Below are 18,764 nucleotides of genomic sequence, written 5' to 3'. Positions count from 1 at the left end.
GGCGATGAGGCTGGACCCTTCCCGCTCCCCGCCCCCGCCCGGTGGCTTCAAGCACTCCTGCCCATGCTTCCCCGAAATATCCGCTTCTACGTTACTAGATGTCAGAAAGACCAGAGAATTTCATAGGAAAGTAGAGGGTCAAAATGGGTGAGTTTCACCTGACAAATTAATTCAAATGCGAAAGATGAGAAGAGGAAGTAAAGTTGTTCAAGTTCTAACTGTTGCCCCTGTTCTAATACCTGTGATGTTTCCACATACCCGCTTGTTTTAATTTTAATGCTGGTACATGCCCTTTTGCTAATGCAATCCTGAGATAACGGTTTTCCTTGCGGTACAACCTCTACCTCCTACCCGTATCTGCATAATCTGCCATAGATTCCTTGTGTTACTGACTGTTAAATTTGGACAGAAGAACTAGATTTCTTTCAGTTTTCTAACTGGAATCTTGAGATTTAGATCAGCATCTCTGCAAAAACCCACAAACCAAAAACCTAGTTATGATCTCTCCGTGGTGCTGAAGCAAGACTCCCCCCTCTGTGTTCGGTCATTCTCAGGCACCTCAATCGTTTGTTTTGAGGTTATCAAATTCCTTTTCAAACTTCACATGTGGATCCTAACAGCAAATGTTTTTCTCTCGCAATGATAACTTTCTACTAACTTGAGTAGGTATAAAATCGGTTCAGGTTCTTTAATGTTAATTTCACATAAGGATAGCAGACATTTGAAAAACTGCTTTTCCGTTATTTTATCGCACTAGAATTTATCCTTTTATTCTTGTATTATTATAGGCCCCAGATTCTGCTTTGTCGGAGGTGGAGAAGTGGTGGCCAGACTAGAAAATATTAGGCAGATTTCAGCGTCAAGCCTACACCTCCGTCTCTTGGCACTACATTTCCCACAAGGATGGACTACATTTCCCATGAGACTGTGGGCGCGCGCGCGGAAGACGCAAAGAGACAGCTTCCTGTCTCGCTAAAAGCTGCGTGGTCGACAACCGGAAGGTAAGGAAGGGGATTTGGGGATGAATTATTTTCTGGGTTATACAAAGAGGAACGGATAAATGGACAAAGAGCTGGACCTTTTTTTCCCCTTTTCCGTATCTTGATCTTCAAAGCATTGATGGGTGGAAGTGGGATCTTGCTTAGGACCGTGTTTTTGTATCTGGTGCTTTTTGCAGCTCCTGGCAGAAACTCACAGCAGTAGAAACTTCAATTGGATTCTTAGAGGGCCCTTGGACTTGTAGTTAAGTCGGCTGCCTCACAATTGTTTGCTCATAAAACTAAATACCGGTAGAGGTCAGGATTCCGGTAGTATGTGGGGAGGGAGGCGAGGCGACTTTTTTCAAATTAGGAGATTGCTTTTCACTGTTACTGATAAATAGTGCGTGTCTCCTGATCCTTATGGCTATTCCTCCTCCTTCCCTCTTTGGTTTAAAATAAGGTTTATCATGGAAAATGCGTTCTCCTACTCTACTAGTTACAAATATTTTGAGATTTAAATCTTTTAACTTCAAAAACTGTATTGAGGGGCGCCCGGGTGGCTCAGATGGTTAAGCGTCTGCCTTCGGCTCGGGTCATGGTCCCAGGGTCTTAGGATCGAGCCCCACATCGGGCTCCTGGCTCGGCGGGGAGCCTGCTTCTCTCTCTCCCTCTGCCTCTCTCCCTGCTCACGCTCTCCATCTCTGTGTCTCAAATGAATAAATAGAAAATTTAAAAAAATGTATTGAAACTCTAGCGATAGCTGCTTGTTTACAGTCGATGCTCAGCGCACACACCAATTCCCTCGTTGTGGTAATTTGGCAGCCCCTTTCCAAGCGTTAGGTCAGCTTAGGGTGTGCTGGAGGAAGCTCTACTGGGTCATGAGTCTTGAGCTCAAGTCCTTTTTGCCACAAATCTTAACTACCTGTTAAACCCTTTGAACTAGTTCTTTGGTTAAAAAGGGTTAAACTAGGTAATCTCTGCGTTGGTAATTGTTGGGCTTTGAGATAATCTAAAGGAGTTAAGTCTTTGGTGTAATTTGCATATAAAAATGCCATGTGGTTTTTAAGTTTTTTAAAAGCATAAAACCTTTAATCCCACTACATTTTGATTTTTCCTTGTGCTTTGTATGTGCACATGACTGTGATCGTATAGTTCACAACCTGTTTCATTTAATTTGCACTTTTTCATTAGCTTCCCATTATTTTCAATGACTGATACTCCATTGAATCATTTCACTATTGTTGGATAGTTTGCAGTTTTTACTTATTTGCAGTGAGCAGATCCTACATCTATATTTGAGTCACTGATTCTTTCTTTCCTGATAAATGTCTCACAGTGGAACCGGATGAATGATGCAGCTTGAATATTACGGAGAGGATATATTTTAGCAGAGAGTAATGGTCAAAGTAACTCATTTCTACATTGTATAGCTATTTTCCCTTGAACAAGCAAACTATTTCTGCTGTCACTCTAATGGCTTCAGATGCTAAAGCACAACCTCCAGATTTTAGATAATCCTCACTGGATTAGAAGCATCAAGAATAGATCCAGTTTAAGGTGAACAGAATTACTGTTTTGGTCTGCACCCAAATATGCCATGTTCATTTTGGTATTTGTGTCTACATCTAGTTCCAGATTTAGTAAATTCTTTTTCAGTGACAGGCATCATCTCCAAGAAAATCTCAGTGGCAAATTATAAAAAGCATGGTATTCTAGAAGTGACAACTGGAGGGCAATAAATTATTGAAGTAATTCTGAAATAAAACTTGGGTTAGAATCCTGTATGTCATGTAATACTGTTATTGTCTATTAAAAAACATTTAAATTTTCTGGATTTACTATGTTCCTTTAGTAATGGAGATATGTTACTTTTCTTTGTTCCTTTAGGATTGTGTGCATAAACAGTTGTTTGTTCCTTTCCTTTGGCTCTCAATATTTAAGTGGTGAGAGTGTGATGGGGAGTAATGATTGGAGGCAGAGTCATAACCCAGTTTTGAGATCATCTTACTTTGCGAAGTATTAGTAAGTAAAAATAAGATCAAGTTCACAAAATCCCAATTCTTTAATGAAAAAGCTTAATGCCCAGCAACTTTAAAAACAGCAACTCACATTGGCCAAAGGTTAAAAACAGTAGAGAACAGAAACGGTGCTGACAAAGTGGAAAGACTATGTCCGTTTTTCTTTCTTTGGCATGACTTCTCTTGCAATTAGTGGATTTGAGAGTGGTAATTTGGAAGTGAAGTGGTATTTGATACCAATGTACACACCTAGGAAAGACCAATGATGGGTGAAGTCCTTACTGTATAATGTTCCATGGGCTTTCAAGTTAGTTGTTTCTATTTAAATAGGACAGAGATAAAGAACCAGGTTACCCCCAAACAATCCCATAAAAGACGTTAAAAAAATATTTAAGAAGGAAAAAGAGGGAAGGGAAGCTTCCTGGGCATGACACCATTTGCAAGGTCACAGCGAACACCCCAGCGAAGGGCAGATCTTTTCTTCTCAGTTGGCACCAAGTAATTGTTTGGAACATATATGTGCTGAGGCTTGGACTGGGGTTCTCGAGAAAGCATCTGCTCTCGCACACCCCAGCGTAATTCCTTTCTGTGATCTTCACCAGGTAACCTCATTGAGTCCCAGTCTCGTTTGTACTCAAAATATCGGGCTACCCGGTCTACCTTGCCCCGGTTTCTGCTCAGCTGGTCCAGCCTTGGGAGAATAAAGGACTTGGGTCGGCTGGCAACAATCAGGTCTTGTTCATAAGCCGGAGGGCCCATTCCTTCTCTTCGTAGATAGCAAATGAGCTGATCTTGAGAAATTCCTTGGTATTCATGTGGTAAATTAAATTTTTGTGAAATGTCATCTGGGGATTCCCTATCTTCGTGGAACTGTAGACTCATGAGCCTTTGTCTTAAGTCCCAGAGATCCATATCATTCTCTGTACCAGACTCTGATTCACTGATAATCGACTCATCGGTCACTAATACTTCCCCATCTGGCTTCTTTCGCAACACCTTTCTCTTCATCACTGGCTTTCGGAGTCTTTGGGAGGCCTCGGAGAATGTTTCTGAAGCTGCATTACTTTCTATATGTGGGTACTGCAGTTGCACAGGAAGAGTAGGTCGCTTTCCTGCGGTTACTGAAGCTTTACTGTAGGGATCATACTGGATAGGCTGGGCATCTCTCCTGACATCTCCCTCACCCTGCCCTGCACAGATATTAGTAAAAGCTGTAGCGGCTGCCAACATTCGTTCTTCTGGATCTACATTGGCCCATTTTTGTACATTGGGTCCCATGAGTTCCTCCATTGCTTCCCCTCCACTGTAGGACCTTCTGCAAGAAAAAATACTGATCAGATTTCTGGTAATTCCCAGTTCTTAAATTATTAATTCCCTATTTTATTGTAGTCAGATGAAGAAAGAATGGCTAAGGCAATCATAAACTAATAGTTATAAAATATAGATTATAGTACAGGGTCATATGGTAGCAGTTTGGAGGAGCATTAACTCAGCTCCAGAGAAACCATCATCTGCTTTCATTTCCACTCTCTTCTTATTTGCTCCCACTTTCTAATGCCTGGCAGTTCCTGCTACCTTTAGTGGCTCCAAGGACAGGACAGGTGAGTTCTGGCATTATAGAAGCTTGTGACTTGGGGCACCTGGGTGGCTCAACTGGTTAAGTGTTTGACTCCTGGGTTTTGGCTCAGGTCATGACCTCATGGGTCTTGAGATCAGGCCCTGCGTCTGCAAGGAGTCAGCTTGAGATTCTCTATCTCCGTAACCACCTCCCTCCTCACGCTCTTCTTTCTCTCTCTCAATAAAATCTTAAAGAAAACAAAAAACAAAACTTGCGACTACATGATATGGGGCATAATGCTTAATAGACATTATACAGCTTACACTTAGGAGGACACTTTATATATCCAGCACTGTTGTATGTGCTTAACTTTTTTTAATTCATGTAATCCTCACCGGTGAGGAACTGGTGCTCTTATTATCTACTTTCAAAAGATGAGTAACATGGGGCATAAAGAGGTTAAACAGCACAAGGTTACACAGCTAGTAAGAGGTGGAGTTGGAAGTCTAACTCAGGCAGTCTGGCTTCAGAGTCCTTTTGACTATGAGTGACATAATCCAAAACCATCACAAAAGCAGTGATATACATATAAACACTCCTATGCTTAAGAAATTTTTTGTTAAAGATTTTATTTATTTGAGAGATAGCACCCACGCATGCACTCACAAGTGGAAGGGAGGAGGGAGAGGGACAAGCAGACTCTGCGCTGAGCATGGAGCTCAACATGGGGCTTGATCTTACAACCCATGACATCATGACCTGAGCCAAAATCAAGAGTAGGATGCTTAACCAACTGAGCCACCCAGTTGCCCCTCTATGTTTAAGTGATTTTAATACATCTTCAGTTGCCAGGCTAAATCTGTTCATCCCGGTACCCTGTCACTGAAATAAATTTTAGAACCCAAATCAACCAAATACCGGTGCTCGTTTCCTTACTGGATCTAGGATAGATAACTACTGCCCACTGTTTCCTATATCCCTACAATTTTTCTTTTTTGCTGTTGTTGTTTTTAAAGGATTTTTATACCCTGTAATTTTTCTTTTTAAACTGAAAAACTAGTACATGCACATGGTAATTTTTTAAAAATAAAATATAGTTGACATACAATGTTACATTAGTTTCAGGTGTACATCTGACAAGGTTATGCTAAGCTCACAAGTATAGCTGCAATCTGTCACCAAAAAACGCTATTATTACAATACCACAGACTTTATTTCCCTGTGCTGTCCTGCACATGTAATTTAAGTAAGGATCTCCCTTCCCCTTACCAAGTCTCACTCTCAAAGGCAGTTTCTTATGCTTTCTCTAGTAAAAATCTTTCCATATTCACATGTACATTTTTAAGATTTTGTTTATTTATTCGACAGAGACACAGCAAGAGAGGGAACACAAGCAGGGAGAGAGGGAGAAGCAGGCTTCCCGCGGAGCAGGGAGCCCAATGTGGGGCTCGATCCCAGGACTCTGGGATCATGACCTGAGCTGAAGGCAGACGCTTAACAACTGAGCCACCCAGGCACCCCTCACATGTACATTTTTACACCATAAAGGAGCATATTATACAACTCTTCTGAACCTTAAAGACAGTCTTGGTGATCCAGCTCTATCAGGACATGTAGACTTCCTTCATTTTGTTTAAAGTTGCACAGAATTCTGACATATGGATATACCATCATTTATTCATTCAGTCCCTGATTTAATTTAGGTTACAGTTTGTTAAAACGAATGTTACAATGAGTATTTCTTAAGTTTTTTCATACTTGTGCAAGTGTATGTGTAAAATTTCTAGAAATGGAGTAGGTGGGTCAAAAGATGTGTGTGCTCAATTTGCTGGCTGTTGTCAAATGCCCTCTGAAGAAGCTGTACTGATGGCATCTTCCAGAGCCTGTTTTTTCTTCATTCCCTCTCCAAAGTGGTGCACTATCGAACCTTCTCTGCAGTTTGGTAAAAAATAGTTCTCATATGAATGGCATTTAAATTGAGTACACCTGAACAACTTTTCATACATTTTTATAAGCTTTTTTTCCCCCTTTTTGTATGAAATGCTTTTCCTTTCCCATTCACCTCTCAGGTTGTTGGACTTTTTGATCCTTAAATTAAAACTAATGTATATATTCATAAAATACTTCTTAATTAAGCAAATTAGCCCTTTGCCATAATTATTTTTCTTCCAAGTTTGTTGTTTACCTTCTGATTTTATTTTTTGCTGGTACAACTTTCAATTTCAGGTAGTCACAATTTTGGTTTTCTACAGTTTCTGCGATTCTACAGTTCTTACTTAGAAATCCCCTTCCCATTCCAAGACTATAAAAAAGGTTTTCTTCTAGTACTTTTATAGTTTCATTTTTTTGTATTTAAACTTTTAATCTATCATAGATATAAGAAACTCTCAAAGGCTAAAAACTAAATGAGCTACCAAGAATTAGATAACATGGCCTTAGAAGAGATTTGGAGATAATCCATAACTAAAGTGACTGTCAGTCATAGATTGTCTAGCACTGTCCCAATTTTAAGGATGTAGTACATTCGTACTACAGGAATTTCAACATCTTAATTACATTTTCCTGACTGACTCTTCTAACTGCTGGAGGTACAGAACATAAATTTGACTTAAAAAAAGGATCATGATGCTTAATTACCTTTTTTCTGCCATCAAAACTGCTTATAATGGGAAAATCTCGACTTCAGGCTCTATATCCAATATGAAGTACAATCATTGATAAGTTTCATCAATCAGGCTAGTCTCCACTGTAGCACCTTTAAGACAGAGCTGAGTGTTACATGTTCGAACATACAAGCCACTAATTTTATCTGCAATATTGGAAAATTAGAAAAAAAATAGACACATATATTCTATACGAACAGATTTTATGATTAAAAAGATTGGACAAGTGTAATGAAAAGTCAAAAGGAAATGTTTTAATGAAGAAATATCAGTAACATCAGTCCTTAAATAATCTCAGCTAATGAAAAAGAGAGAAATGGGATCTACATTTTCCCTGATTAAACTTTAACGATGCTAGCTCTTTCTTATTCCCCCCTCCTCTTCCCCTGTGAACTGGCCAGACAGGATGGAAAAGAAGAGTATCTGTGGATGATCAACCCATAACAATTAGGCTAATGCTTGTCTCCCTGGACAGAAGCAAAATATATCCTTTAGGCATTAAATTAAATCTTAGGTATTATTTGCACATAATGGAATGATACTGACATCACCAAAGTAATCCACATTGAAACTTTTATCCTTTTACTCTCTTTTCAGGTCGAGTGGACCTATATGATTCCTTTATTCCTGGGGTTGCTTGTCTTATCATGGCTGAAAATGACATAGATAGAATCCAGACTGAGAAACTCCTAAAAAGAGTACAAGAACTGGAGCAGGAGGTACAAAGACTTAAAAAAGAACAGGCCAACAACAAAAACTCGCACGTTAGAGAAAATTCTTTAGGAGCTGGAAAAGCTAAGCGTGCATTTGATTTCAGTGCTCATGGTCGAAGACATGTAGCCCTAAAGATAGCCTATCTGGGCTGGGGATACCAGGGCTTTGCCAGTCAGGAAAACACAAACAATACAATTGAAGAGAAACTGTTTGAGGCTCTAACCAAGACTCGACTAGTAGAAAGCAGACAGACATCCAACTATCACCGGTGTGGGCGAACAGACAAAGGAGTTAGTGCCTTTGGACAGGTAAGGGCCACTATACTCTTTCTCAAAGTAAGCAATACCAACATCTTCTAGGTGTACATATTAAGGGTTCAGATTGTGTCTCCAACACAAACATCTCTCTTTAATTCTACAGGTGATTTCTCTTGACCTTCGTTCTCACTTTCTGAAGGGCAGGACTTCAGAGGATTTTAATGTAAAAGATGAAATCAACGATGCTGCTAAAGAGATTCGCTATACCCACATTCTCAATCGGGTACTCCCCCCAGACATCCGTGTACTGGCCTGGGCCCCTGTGGAACCCAGCTTCAGTGCTAGATTCAGCTGTCTGGAGCGGACTTACCGCTATTTTTTCCCTCGTGCTGATTTAGACATTGTAACCATGAACTATGCAGCTCAGAAGTATGTTGGCACACATGATTTTAGGAACTTATGTAAAATGGATGTAGCCAATGGAGTCATTAATTTTCAGAGGACTATTCTGTCTGCTCAAGTACAGCTGGTGGGCCAGAGCCTGGATAATGAGAGATGGCAAGAACCTTTCCAGTTATGTCAGTTTGAAGTGATTGGGCAGGCATTCCTTTATCATCAAGTCCGCTGTATGATGGCTATCCTTTTTCTGATTGGCCAAGGAATGGAGAAGCCAGAGATTATTGATGAGCTGCTGAACATAGAGAAAAACCCACAGAAACCTCAGTACAGGTAAGTTAAAAATGAAACAAACAAAAAAACAAGTGTTGCCTTTAGAATATTTTTAAATATATTAAATATTTTAAATGATTGAAGGTTAACATATCTTCCTCTCCCAACAGTTGTCTGATTAACTAGGTCACTTATTTTGTCTTCATGAAGAATTTAATCTATCTTGTAGAATGTTATGAACACACAGGAGGGCTATCTTTTTATTCTCTTGTTCTGTCCCATTAGTAAGAAATAGGTGTTTGGACCAGGCCCCTTAAATAAAATAACCTTCATTTCTAAATTTTTTTTCCCCTGAATTTATGTTGAGAGGTATTATTGTTAGGTTCTGTTAGGTGAAGTTTAAAAGTGAGCAAACTATTCATATTAAATCTTCCTTGTTTTATATTATTGGGTAGTGATACTATTGTACTTTTGAATTTTTCCTAATTTTCAGTGTCTAAAATGGTAGGAAAGATGGGAAGAATAGTCAGACTTTTATTTTGAGAGGAGGCTGAGGTCAGATAAACCAACAATTCATTCCTAAGCAATGAGATCTACTTTTTACTTCATACCATACAAAATTAACAAGTTTGGAAAAATATAAAAAATAATTTTATAGCATTATGGTTGAGACAAGTCAGCTCACTTCCAGGTGACCTGTTACCACTGAAATTTACCCTACTATAGATCAAGCCTAACTGGTTGATCCATGGTTTGATTTTTTTTTCTTTTAATTATAAAGCTGTTCAAGGTTAGGGATCGTCTTTTTATTTCCTTAATCTGTTATCAATACTGACAAAGTTTTTCCCCTCCTTTTAACCCAATTACCTACCCTCCCCCCATCTTAAAATACAAGGTTGTTGGATGGCTGCTGTGTATTTTCATACTGTTTCTTGTCTCTTTTTCTCTCTAGTATGGCCGTAGAATTTCCTCTAGTCTTGTATGATTGTAAGTTTGAAAATATTAAGTGGATTTATGACCGGGAGGTTCAGGAGTTCAATGTTACCCATCTACAACAACTATGGGCTAATCATGCTGTTAAAACACACATGTTGTATAGCATGCTACAAGGACTGGACTCCATTGCAGTACCCTGTGGGACAGGTATGACAGGAAAATCCTAGGATACAGTTATTTACTAGAACCAAAGTTATGTGGGGCATGGGGAGAGGTAGATTTATATAAAGTTTGGAGGTGATTCTATTGTGGTAAAGCATCCGTGTAATATCTGATTGTATATATTATAGGACCAAAGATGGATGGAGTGATAGAATGGAGAAATGTTAAGCCCTCTGTCATAAAGCAGACCAGTGCCTTTGTAGAAGGAGTGAAAATGCGCACATATAAACCCCTAATGGATCGTCCCAAATGCCAAGGATTAGAAACCCGGATCCAGCATTTTGCACGTAGGGGACGCATTGAGCACCCACATTTATTCCATGAGGAAGAAACAAAAGCCAAAAGGGACTGTAATGATACAATGGAGGAAGAAAATACTCTTTTGGAGAAACCAACAAAGAGAGTCTGTGTTGATACAGAAATTAAAAGCATCAGTTAACCATAACAGGATCTAGGAGGCAACAACTAGCTAGTAGTAGATGAATAGAACAGAAATACAAGATAATATGTACTTCAAGAAGTCCTAAAATTCAGATGATCAGTTCTTTGAAAAAAAAAAAAAAAATACCCCCTCCCAAACCCAAAGACCATTAAGCCCTATAAAGGAAGTTCTAGCTTGAATAAGAGTTCAAACATTCTCATTCTTTCCCCAGAAGGATTAAGAGATAGAAGAAGCAAGAAGCAACTGTGAAATGGAGAGGAGTTTACATACACATGGAAACCTGTGCCTTGTGTTCAAATTCATTAAAGCCTGCTTCTGCAAGTGTCTAATCTGTTATGCTGTCTTTTTAAAAAGCAAATGAAATATTCATTACTCATCTGAATTCTCCAAAGAGCTTTGCCTGAGTGTCTTATTTTTTAAGAGAAATTAAAAATAAGAAATTTAGTCAGTTAAATATTTCATACATTAGTTTACGAAAGGCACACTACCTGAAAGTGACCTAACTGAATAAAAGCACAGCATCTCTTACAAAGCTTATCAGTCTAGTGCTGTGAGCCACAAATGGTCTTGGTTACAGTCTTTTTTTTTTTTTTTTAATTTTTATATAGATTTTATTTATTTGAGAGACAGAGCACAAGCAGCTGGAAGGGGGAGAGGGGGAAGCAGACTCCCCTTGAGCAGGGAGCCCGATTTGGGAACTCGGATCCTAGGACCCTGGATCATGACCTGAGCTGTAGGCAGATGCTTAACTGACTGAGCCACCCAGGTGCCCCCATCTTTTTCTTCTTCACAACATTTTTACATATGTTAAAAAAACATTCTTAGCTTAGTTCAGGGGCCATACAAAAATAGGCCATGGAGTTTACCACCCCCTGATGTAGTGGTTTAGGAGAATTCTTATAAAGAGATTTCCAAGCTAAATCTTGCAGAACAAGTAGGAGCCCATTAAAGTGGGGATAAAGAAGCAGAACTTTAAGTGTGTCCGAGGCAGAAGATGCAGTTTGTATAAAGCTTGAGAGATTTACCTGCAGGTAATTGTAAATACAGGAGTACAGCTTGACACCGACAAGAGCATAGTTTAGAAAAGTAACCAAGGATCATGTTTGTAGAGTCGTGTAGGCCTTCCTAAAAAAGCTTACATTTTATCTTGAGAGGCCACTGAAAAAAAAAAAAAACAAGCCGGGACTGTGTAGCAAAAATATTGCTCTGGGTATGGTGTGGATTGGAAGAGGGCAAGACAGTGGGACCAGTTAGGAGGCTGTTAGAGTAATCAAAGAATTAGATGATAATGGCCTAGACTAGATTTGTAGTAAGGGGGATGGAAAGAAGTAGATGAATTTGAAATTAAGAAAGGAGAAGCAACAGGGTTTTATGGTTGAGTGAACGAGAGGTTCAAAAGTAGGGAGGCTTTCAGGATAACACCTAGGTTTCAGACTTAAGCACATCTGAGACCCAAGGGTCAGGAAAATAAGGTGGGGCTTTATTCTCAAAGATGAGAAGTAATCCTCAAAATATTATTAACCCCAATATTTACTCAAAAGAGTTCAAAGTTCTTTTAAAATGGTACATTAGCTCTTATAGCCATTAAAATAATAAACATCAAATGAACTCAGACGTTCTGCCTCAATAACAATTTTCATCACGGCAGAGTGTAATACTTCTGTACATTTATGAAATATTTATACTGTATGTTCGAGATTCAAAGTTTTACTTACCCATCAACAAACAGTTTGTTCCTACTTAGGTTCAAAACCATAGGGATACAAATATGGTTTATATCCTCAAGCTGCTGGCTAAGACAACATACGAGATAATTACAAACAATATTAACATATAGAGTAAACTGAGACTGTGTAAGTGCCACAGAAGCTTAGTAGTGGGTGGGCCACGGAAACAAGACTTAACTGAAAAAGTTCCAGGTTTAGGATGTAAAATAGTGTAAGTTAAAGTCAAGTGACCTTGTAGTACTAAAGAAGACACACAATAGCTTTTACATTCTAGCAGAGTAGGAACTGGAAAAGATCCTCATTTTAGAGATGGAAAAATTGTGGTACAAAATAACTTAAGGTTTATTCTTACTAGCCAATTGCACAATCCAGGTCATCTGGATTTTGAATCAGGTCATTGGTTTTTGGAACCTGATTTGCCAACATTTCATAATGCCTTGAATGTTCTTAAAGTATTGCTTTCTCCTTTATTTTGATGTAAGGACAAACCAAAACACTTCATTTTTTTCAACTTCCTACCTTATTTCAGTGTACCTCCACTGCCATTAGTTTTTGAGTTAAAGAAAAACCTGGAACGAGAACAGCGTTTATGAAATCCCCATTTATTTATTTATTTATTTATTAAGATTTTATTTATTTATTTGACAGAGAGAGAGCACAATAGGGGGAGTGGGAGAGGGAGAAGCAGGCTTCCCTCTGAGCAGGGAGCCCGATGATGCGGGGCTCGATCCCAGAACTCTGGGATCATGACCTGAGCTGAAGGCAGATGCTTAATGACTGAGCCACCCAGGCGCCCCTGAAATCACTATTTTAAAAACATCAACTGTAAGGGCGCCTGGGTGGCTCAGCCGGTTGGGCGACTGCCTTCAGCTCCTGTCATGATCCCGGGGTCCTGGGATCGAGCTCCACGTTGGGCAGCCTGCTTCTCCCTCTCCCTCTGCCTGCCACTCCCCTTGCTTGTGCTCTCTGTCAAATGAATAAAATCTTAAAAAAAAAAATTAAAAATAAAAAACATCAACTCTAAAGAAATGATACATGGGACAAAAAACACTAACTAAAAAGCCATGCTTCGGAGATTCTATAGAAGCAAAGGAGTTATATCAAGGTCTTATATCTTAAGTAAAATCCTTTCAAGGTTAACAAGACTATACTATCAAATCTAGTAGAATAAGTATTTAGTGATAATATTTTTTGATAACATGTTACTATAGATAAACTCAGGACAATCGTCATAGATGAAGCAATGATGAATCCCAAAATGTAACTTTGCAAAAGTACCTAAGTTATCTGAGGGAAGATTTGTTATAAATTTCAGCTTCTGACTCAAGGTAGGGACTAATAACTGTTAGAAATAGGCCTTAGATCTTCCTTTCTTCTCTGGGAAAATGGAATTATTCCAATAGGTGGTGAGGTTTAAATGAGATTATACATGTTATATATAAATATATAACATGTAATATATATGTAACCTACATATATATAAATAAAATGGTGCTTTGTGAGAAGTATTACACCATTTATTTCAATGTTCATGTAATACAAAACTACCTATTAAAAAGATAATAAAGCAGGGATAGAAATGGAATAGGACTCTGGGCTAGGAGGATCTCCAACACTAAAGCCCAAAGAGATTTTTTTATGGCATATGTCCTATACTGTAGAGTGATTAACCTGTTATCTTCTTTGCATTTAAATTATGGCACACTCCCATTCTTTTTCTTAAATGTATGAACATGGGCATTTATAAATAACAAAATACAAACTTTACTAAGGCCCACAGGTAACTGTTCATTCTTTCTTTTTCTATAAAGACCTGATAATCCTTTCCCTTAGGGGGAAACTTTCACATAGAAGCTAGAGCAGCTTATATTTTGCAGATTCTGATAATATTGACCAAAATACCCAACAGTACCTTCTCTTCAACAATCTGGGGCAAGTCAGTGTCCCAGGCTTAGTAGTTGCAAGTGAAAGGGTTTCAAGGGTGGAAGGGGAGGATTTTAAACTGGGATAGTAGTTGGATTCTAACCATTACAGGGCGGCTACTGCAGAGTTACAACAAATTCCTCTACTCTGGGGAGGTAAGCACGCAGCTTAAAGAACCACAACATTAGAACAAAACAAAACAAACACTGACAAAAGACAACCATAATCCAAAGAAACAACCAACTGGGGGGAACACTTGTAACAGATTAAAAATGACAAATTCAAATTCCTCTTAGAAAGCTATTAAAAGGTACACACACCAGAATAAAGACAGATCATTTACAGATTATTTAAGAAATAATGACTAATAGACATAGAAAAGGATGTTTAATCTCATTAATAACACAAACACATTAAGATACCCTTTTAGATTGGTAAGATTTTTCAATATCCAGTGCCAGTTAGAGGGTGGAGAAAAAAGCACCCTTACACTGTATGCCTGGGTGGGTGGAGGATATCAATTTTTCTAGAGGGCAGCTTAGCATCATGAATCACAATTTAAACTGCACCACAATTTCTAAGCCATAATCCACTTCCAAGAATTACCCCAAGGAGATAAACTGAACAAGAATGCAAATATGTATACATACACGTAACAACCATCATGCTATTTTATGATGAAGAAACTGGAAAAACAGGTGTCCATCATTAGGGAATTGGTTAAATAATATACTGTACAGTACAGCAACTGCAAGAAATACCATACATCCATTAAGAATGGTAAAGCATATCTGTATTTGACAGACACGTGTTCCGAAAATTCTAAGGCATAATGGGCTTTTAAGATGAATATGCTTTATTATATTCAAAATAGACAATTATATAAAAATATTTTATGAGCATAATCATGTAAATATATATTCGTAACGAATATATCTGAAGGAAACCCAAATATGAAGTTTTCTTTTTTTACGGTTATCTGAGGCCGATGGAATATATCTAGTATTTTCTTCCCTTCCCTTTTTTTCTTTATACGTTCGTACTTCTTGGATTTATTTCTAAAAACAATGGGGTTGTATAACTTTATAGTCAGAAAAAAGGTGTATTTTCATCTGGGGTAGGACTATAGAGTTCTTAGATTTTCCACGCTATCCTAACTCATTAGGGAGAGAGGTGCACGCACGGTTACACCCAGAAGTTCACAAAGGGCGTAACCAGGGGTTGGGAAGACTCTGGTCCCCGCACGACAACAAAGACAATCGTGTGCCCACCTGGCCCCGGGCGTGGTTGTCGCCTCGGATGCTCGCGGCCTCCCGGGAACCCGGCTCCCTCGGCGGCACCGCCCCCGCCACCCTCTGGGCCAGGGACGTGGCCACCGCTGCAGCCACCAGGCAGGCAGTGGACGCCGGACGCGCCGCGGGCGCCCACAGTGACCTCTAGGGACGCAGGCACTCCAAGGGCACAGCACGACAGAGCTTACACCTGCCTTGGGGAGCAGTAAACCTGGGTTCAGCAGGATCTCAGGCGTTTCAGCCGCGCCGGGCGGGGGGAACTCCCATTCCGCCCTGTTCAAAACCCGACCTCTCCACAGCAGCGGGCAGCCGGCCCTCCCGGGCCCGTGCGCCCCCTATTCCAGCCCCTGTCCGCTTACCCGCCCCGCCGAGGTCCGCTCGCGGCACCAAGTCCAGCCCCCCGGCTAGCGCAGCTACGCACGGTTCCGTTAGCGTCCGGTAGCTCGCGCAGGCGCACAGCCCGCCCACGCGCCGAGGCCGCAGTTAACCGCCCGGCAGCCGCGGTTTAAACCAGAAGAGCGAACCCGAGCCCTCGGCACCGCCCTCCAGCCCTCCTATTGGCTCTGAGGGAGAGCGTCTTCCAAGTCTACATTCTGATTGGTGCTCATTTTCTCTTGGCCTTCTCCCACAGGCGGGAGAAAGCCCGGGATTTGAGGCATGGATTCGGAAGTGCTCCAACCCCGCCTTGCACTGGCGCGTTACCCGGAACCGTATCTGCGTCGCCTTCAGGAGCACGGGTAGGGAAGGAGGGGACGCTTTAAACTTATTTAACGCTAGTTAGCTGGGTTTTGGCAGGGGCGCCTTAGCGTTCAGTCCACCTGAGTGGACTGCGTCTCCACCCTTCCCAACTCCAGGCGGCTGAGGGGGTGGGTGGCGTCGGAAGGGAAGGCTCTTGGAGCTCAGCTGGAGCCATCTCCAGCGGTCCGCCTCTTTAGAAGATCCACCTGGGGTCTGACCCACACAGGTTCTGTTTAAAAACCGAGGCGCGCATTGAGCCCTTTCCGTGGCTCACAAGGCTGTTTGACCCCCTGCTGTGTCTCCTGTCCCTCTGCACCTCTCGACGTCCCTCTGCACCCGTGCTCCAGCCACACTGACTTCCTTGCTAGAACAGCACTCGCGGCTTTCCTCCAGAATGCTCCCGTCTACCCCCCTTTCCATATCTCACTCTTTAAAGAACAAAAAAAATTTTTTGGTATATGTACCCGTTTTGGGAATCGCTGAGGATGAGACCTAGAAAAGAAAATGCGTAGAGGTCCCCAGGACTCAGTATTCTAGTCACTGTCCTGCAACATAGCTAAACAATTGGTCCTCCCCCGTCTGAGCGTTCTGTATCTCACTTCACACAGATAGGCAGGTGCTGGTTGACAAATTTATATTATTTCTTAAATCCAGGATTCAATGAGAGGGAGAGTATAATATTTAATCCTTTTTCTCCAAACACTTTTCCCCTTAGTCTCGGGGCCTTTGGACGACCTCTAAGTCACTTTGGATTTGTTGTGGGGGAAGAAAAAGGAATAAACAAGATGGCACAATGTAGGTTGTAAAGATTTGAATGACCCTTACGCCTAGATCTCCACTATCAACACTACTTTAGTGCCACACATTCTTTTCTTTCCTCATGAGCAAATGTCCCTTGTTCTAGTTTGGTCATTTTATACCTGTATGACTTTTTCTTTGACAAAATTTTCCCAATTTGTACAAACAAGAGCAGTCATTTTTCTTACCTACTGCTTTGATCATTCAACGTGCTCCTTATTTCCACCCCCAATTATTTTCTTGTTATCCTTTATGATAAAGTTTGATCTTTGAAACCCTTTAATCGATAACAACCTGCAGGATCTAACTCCTGTCATATTTCAAGTGGTATCTTTTGTTCAACTCAATTCTTGTTTTTTGGTGGATCACTTCATGCTCCAAATTTGCCTAGCTGTGATTTAATAATCTTCATGATTCTCTGCAATCCATTGAACCTAGGTCAAGAAACCTTAACCAAGGCCATCTAAAATAAGAGTATATGGGGAAAAAAATCCTATTCTTGAAAACCAAATTGCATCCTTAAAAACATTAAGGAAATTTCCAGACACCTAAAAAAGTTGTATATAAGGAAGCCCCATGAACTCAGTGCCTAGTTCCAATAATTATTAACTCATGATCAATCTTGTTGCTTCTACATCACTATCCACATACCTCCTCTTGTATTATTTTGAAGCAAATATCAGGCATCTGAAATCTATAAACATTACTGTATGATTTCTTTAAAAAAGGACTTTTTAAAAGCATAACCACAATACTATTATCACACCTAAAATATCTAAGGTATTTCCTTAATATCATCAAATAGCCAGTGTTTAATTTTCTACCTTCCCCCCCTTTTTTTTCTTTACTTTGCTTGTTTGAACCAAGATCCAGTCTAGTACACACGTTGTGATTGGTTGATCAGTCTTTTAAGTTTCTTTTATAAGTTCCTCCTCCACTTTCTTCTTGTGCAGTTTGTTGAAGGAACCATGTTGTTGGTCCTGTGGAGTTTCCCATAATCTGGATTTTGCTGATTAATGCCGTTTAATATGGTTTCCTTACCTCTTGGTTATAGCTCAGCTCTCTTTCAGATGCTTTCCCTGCTTAGGTTTAGCTGTTTATTAACCCAGCAACATCTTTATCTTTGTGTTGAAATACTACTTTCAACTGGTTATATTGTCATGCTTAAGTTAATCCCCCCTTTATGATATGTTTGCTTACCTCACCCCTTTGCTGACATTTTCCAACTCCTTCAAAGTAGCCCTCTCTTATCTGACTCTTTATCTCCTGTCTCTGACATTTGCAATTCATTCTTCTTTTAGTCTTGGAAATAGAACAACACTGGCCTAAGGAAAAGCAAAATGAAAACAGCTCTTTGGATGCTGCTGCCCCTCCCCCCACACTTGTCCTCGCTCTATATTCATTGCTGTTGTTCCACCCTCATCAGTATATTCAAACTGTACTCTCAGATGTTGCTAAGGATCTTCCTAAGGGTCATCTCCAGTATTTTTGCTCGGTTCCCATCCTCTTTTATTATTTTTTTTTTTGAGAGTGTTTGATAATTTATTCAGTAAATATTTATTGAACACTGTTGACCTTAAAAGTAAAACTGTCAGTTATTTTGCCAGCAAAAACATGTTTATTTGGGAATAGCCGGGGATTGCAACTTGGGATATGCAAGGTATAGCAAAATGATGGGCAAGTACAGAGAACAAAGGAGAGGAATGTTCTTTTTATAAAGAAAAGGAGGAAGTTGGGAGGGGCTGTTTTAAGCAAAAAGTTTATTGGGATAAACTGGGAGTTTGAAGTATTGTGGATTTTCATTGGCTGAGTTGTGATAGTCTCTCA

The 18,764-nt window shown here is 40.1% G+C and overlaps 2 protein-coding genes across 14 annotated transcripts; one reads left to right on the top strand and one right to left on the bottom strand.

Moving 5' to 3' along the window:
* Positions 1 to 898: 898 nt before the first annotated feature.
* Positions 899 to 10,589, top strand: PUS3 (pseudouridine synthase 3). Its single transcript, XM_027580818.2, has 5 exons — positions 899 to 1,001; positions 7,817 to 8,241; positions 8,354 to 8,919; positions 9,812 to 10,002; positions 10,146 to 10,589. The coding sequence occupies exons 2-5, from the start codon at positions 7,867 to 7,869 to the stop codon at positions 10,454 to 10,456; spliced, it is 1,443 nt and encodes a 480-aa protein (XP_027436619.1). The 5' UTR covers positions 899 to 1,001; positions 7,817 to 7,866; the 3' UTR covers positions 10,457 to 10,589.
* HYLS1 (HYLS1 centriolar and ciliogenesis associated) lies at positions 3,013 to 18,035 on the bottom strand. 13 transcript variants are annotated; one of them, XM_027580827.2, is made up of 5 exons: positions 15,761 to 15,804; positions 12,706 to 12,755; positions 12,175 to 12,252; positions 7,194 to 7,311; positions 3,013 to 4,313 (listed from the first exon to the last, which is right to left on the bottom strand). In XM_027580827.2, the coding sequence occupies exons 4-5, from the start codon at positions 7,205 to 7,207 to the stop codon at positions 3,389 to 3,391; spliced, it is 939 nt and encodes a 312-aa protein (XP_027436628.1). In that variant the 5' UTR covers positions 7,208 to 7,311; positions 12,175 to 12,252; positions 12,706 to 12,755; positions 15,761 to 15,804; the 3' UTR covers positions 3,013 to 3,388. The 13 variants fall into 13 exon arrangements, with proteins under 13 accessions (XP_027436628.1, XP_027436626.1, XP_027436627.1 ...); XM_027580825.2 differs by lacking the exon at positions 15,761 to 15,804 and adding an exon at positions 15,381 to 15,586; XM_027580826.2 differs by lacking the exon at positions 15,761 to 15,804 and adding an exon at positions 14,760 to 14,906.
* Between the last annotated feature and the right edge of the window lie 729 nt (positions 18,036 to 18,764).

This window comes from Zalophus californianus, chromosome 11 (assembly GCF_009762305.2).
Source record: "Zalophus californianus isolate mZalCal1 chromosome 11, mZalCal1.pri.v2, whole genome shotgun sequence".
NCBI classification, from domain to species: domain Eukaryota; kingdom Metazoa; phylum Chordata; class Mammalia; order Carnivora; family Otariidae; genus Zalophus; species Zalophus californianus.
This window is presented reverse-complemented; position numbering and strand designations above follow the sequence as displayed.

What these genes read in the sequence shown, in the direction of transcription:
- PUS3 (XM_027580818.2), top strand. Translation starts at nt 7,867, where the DNA reads ATGGCTGAAAATGACATAGATAGAATCCAGACTGAGAAACTCCTAAAA. An exon ending in CCACAGAAACCTCAGTACAG is followed by an intron (nt 8,920 to 9,811) that starts GTAAGTTAAAAA and finishes TTTTCTCTCTAG; the next exon opens with TATGGCCGTAGAATTTCCTC. An exon ending in TGCAGTACCCTGTGGGACAG is followed by an intron (nt 10,003 to 10,145) that starts GTATGACAGGAA and finishes TATATATTATAG; the next exon opens with GACCAAAGATGGATGGAGTG.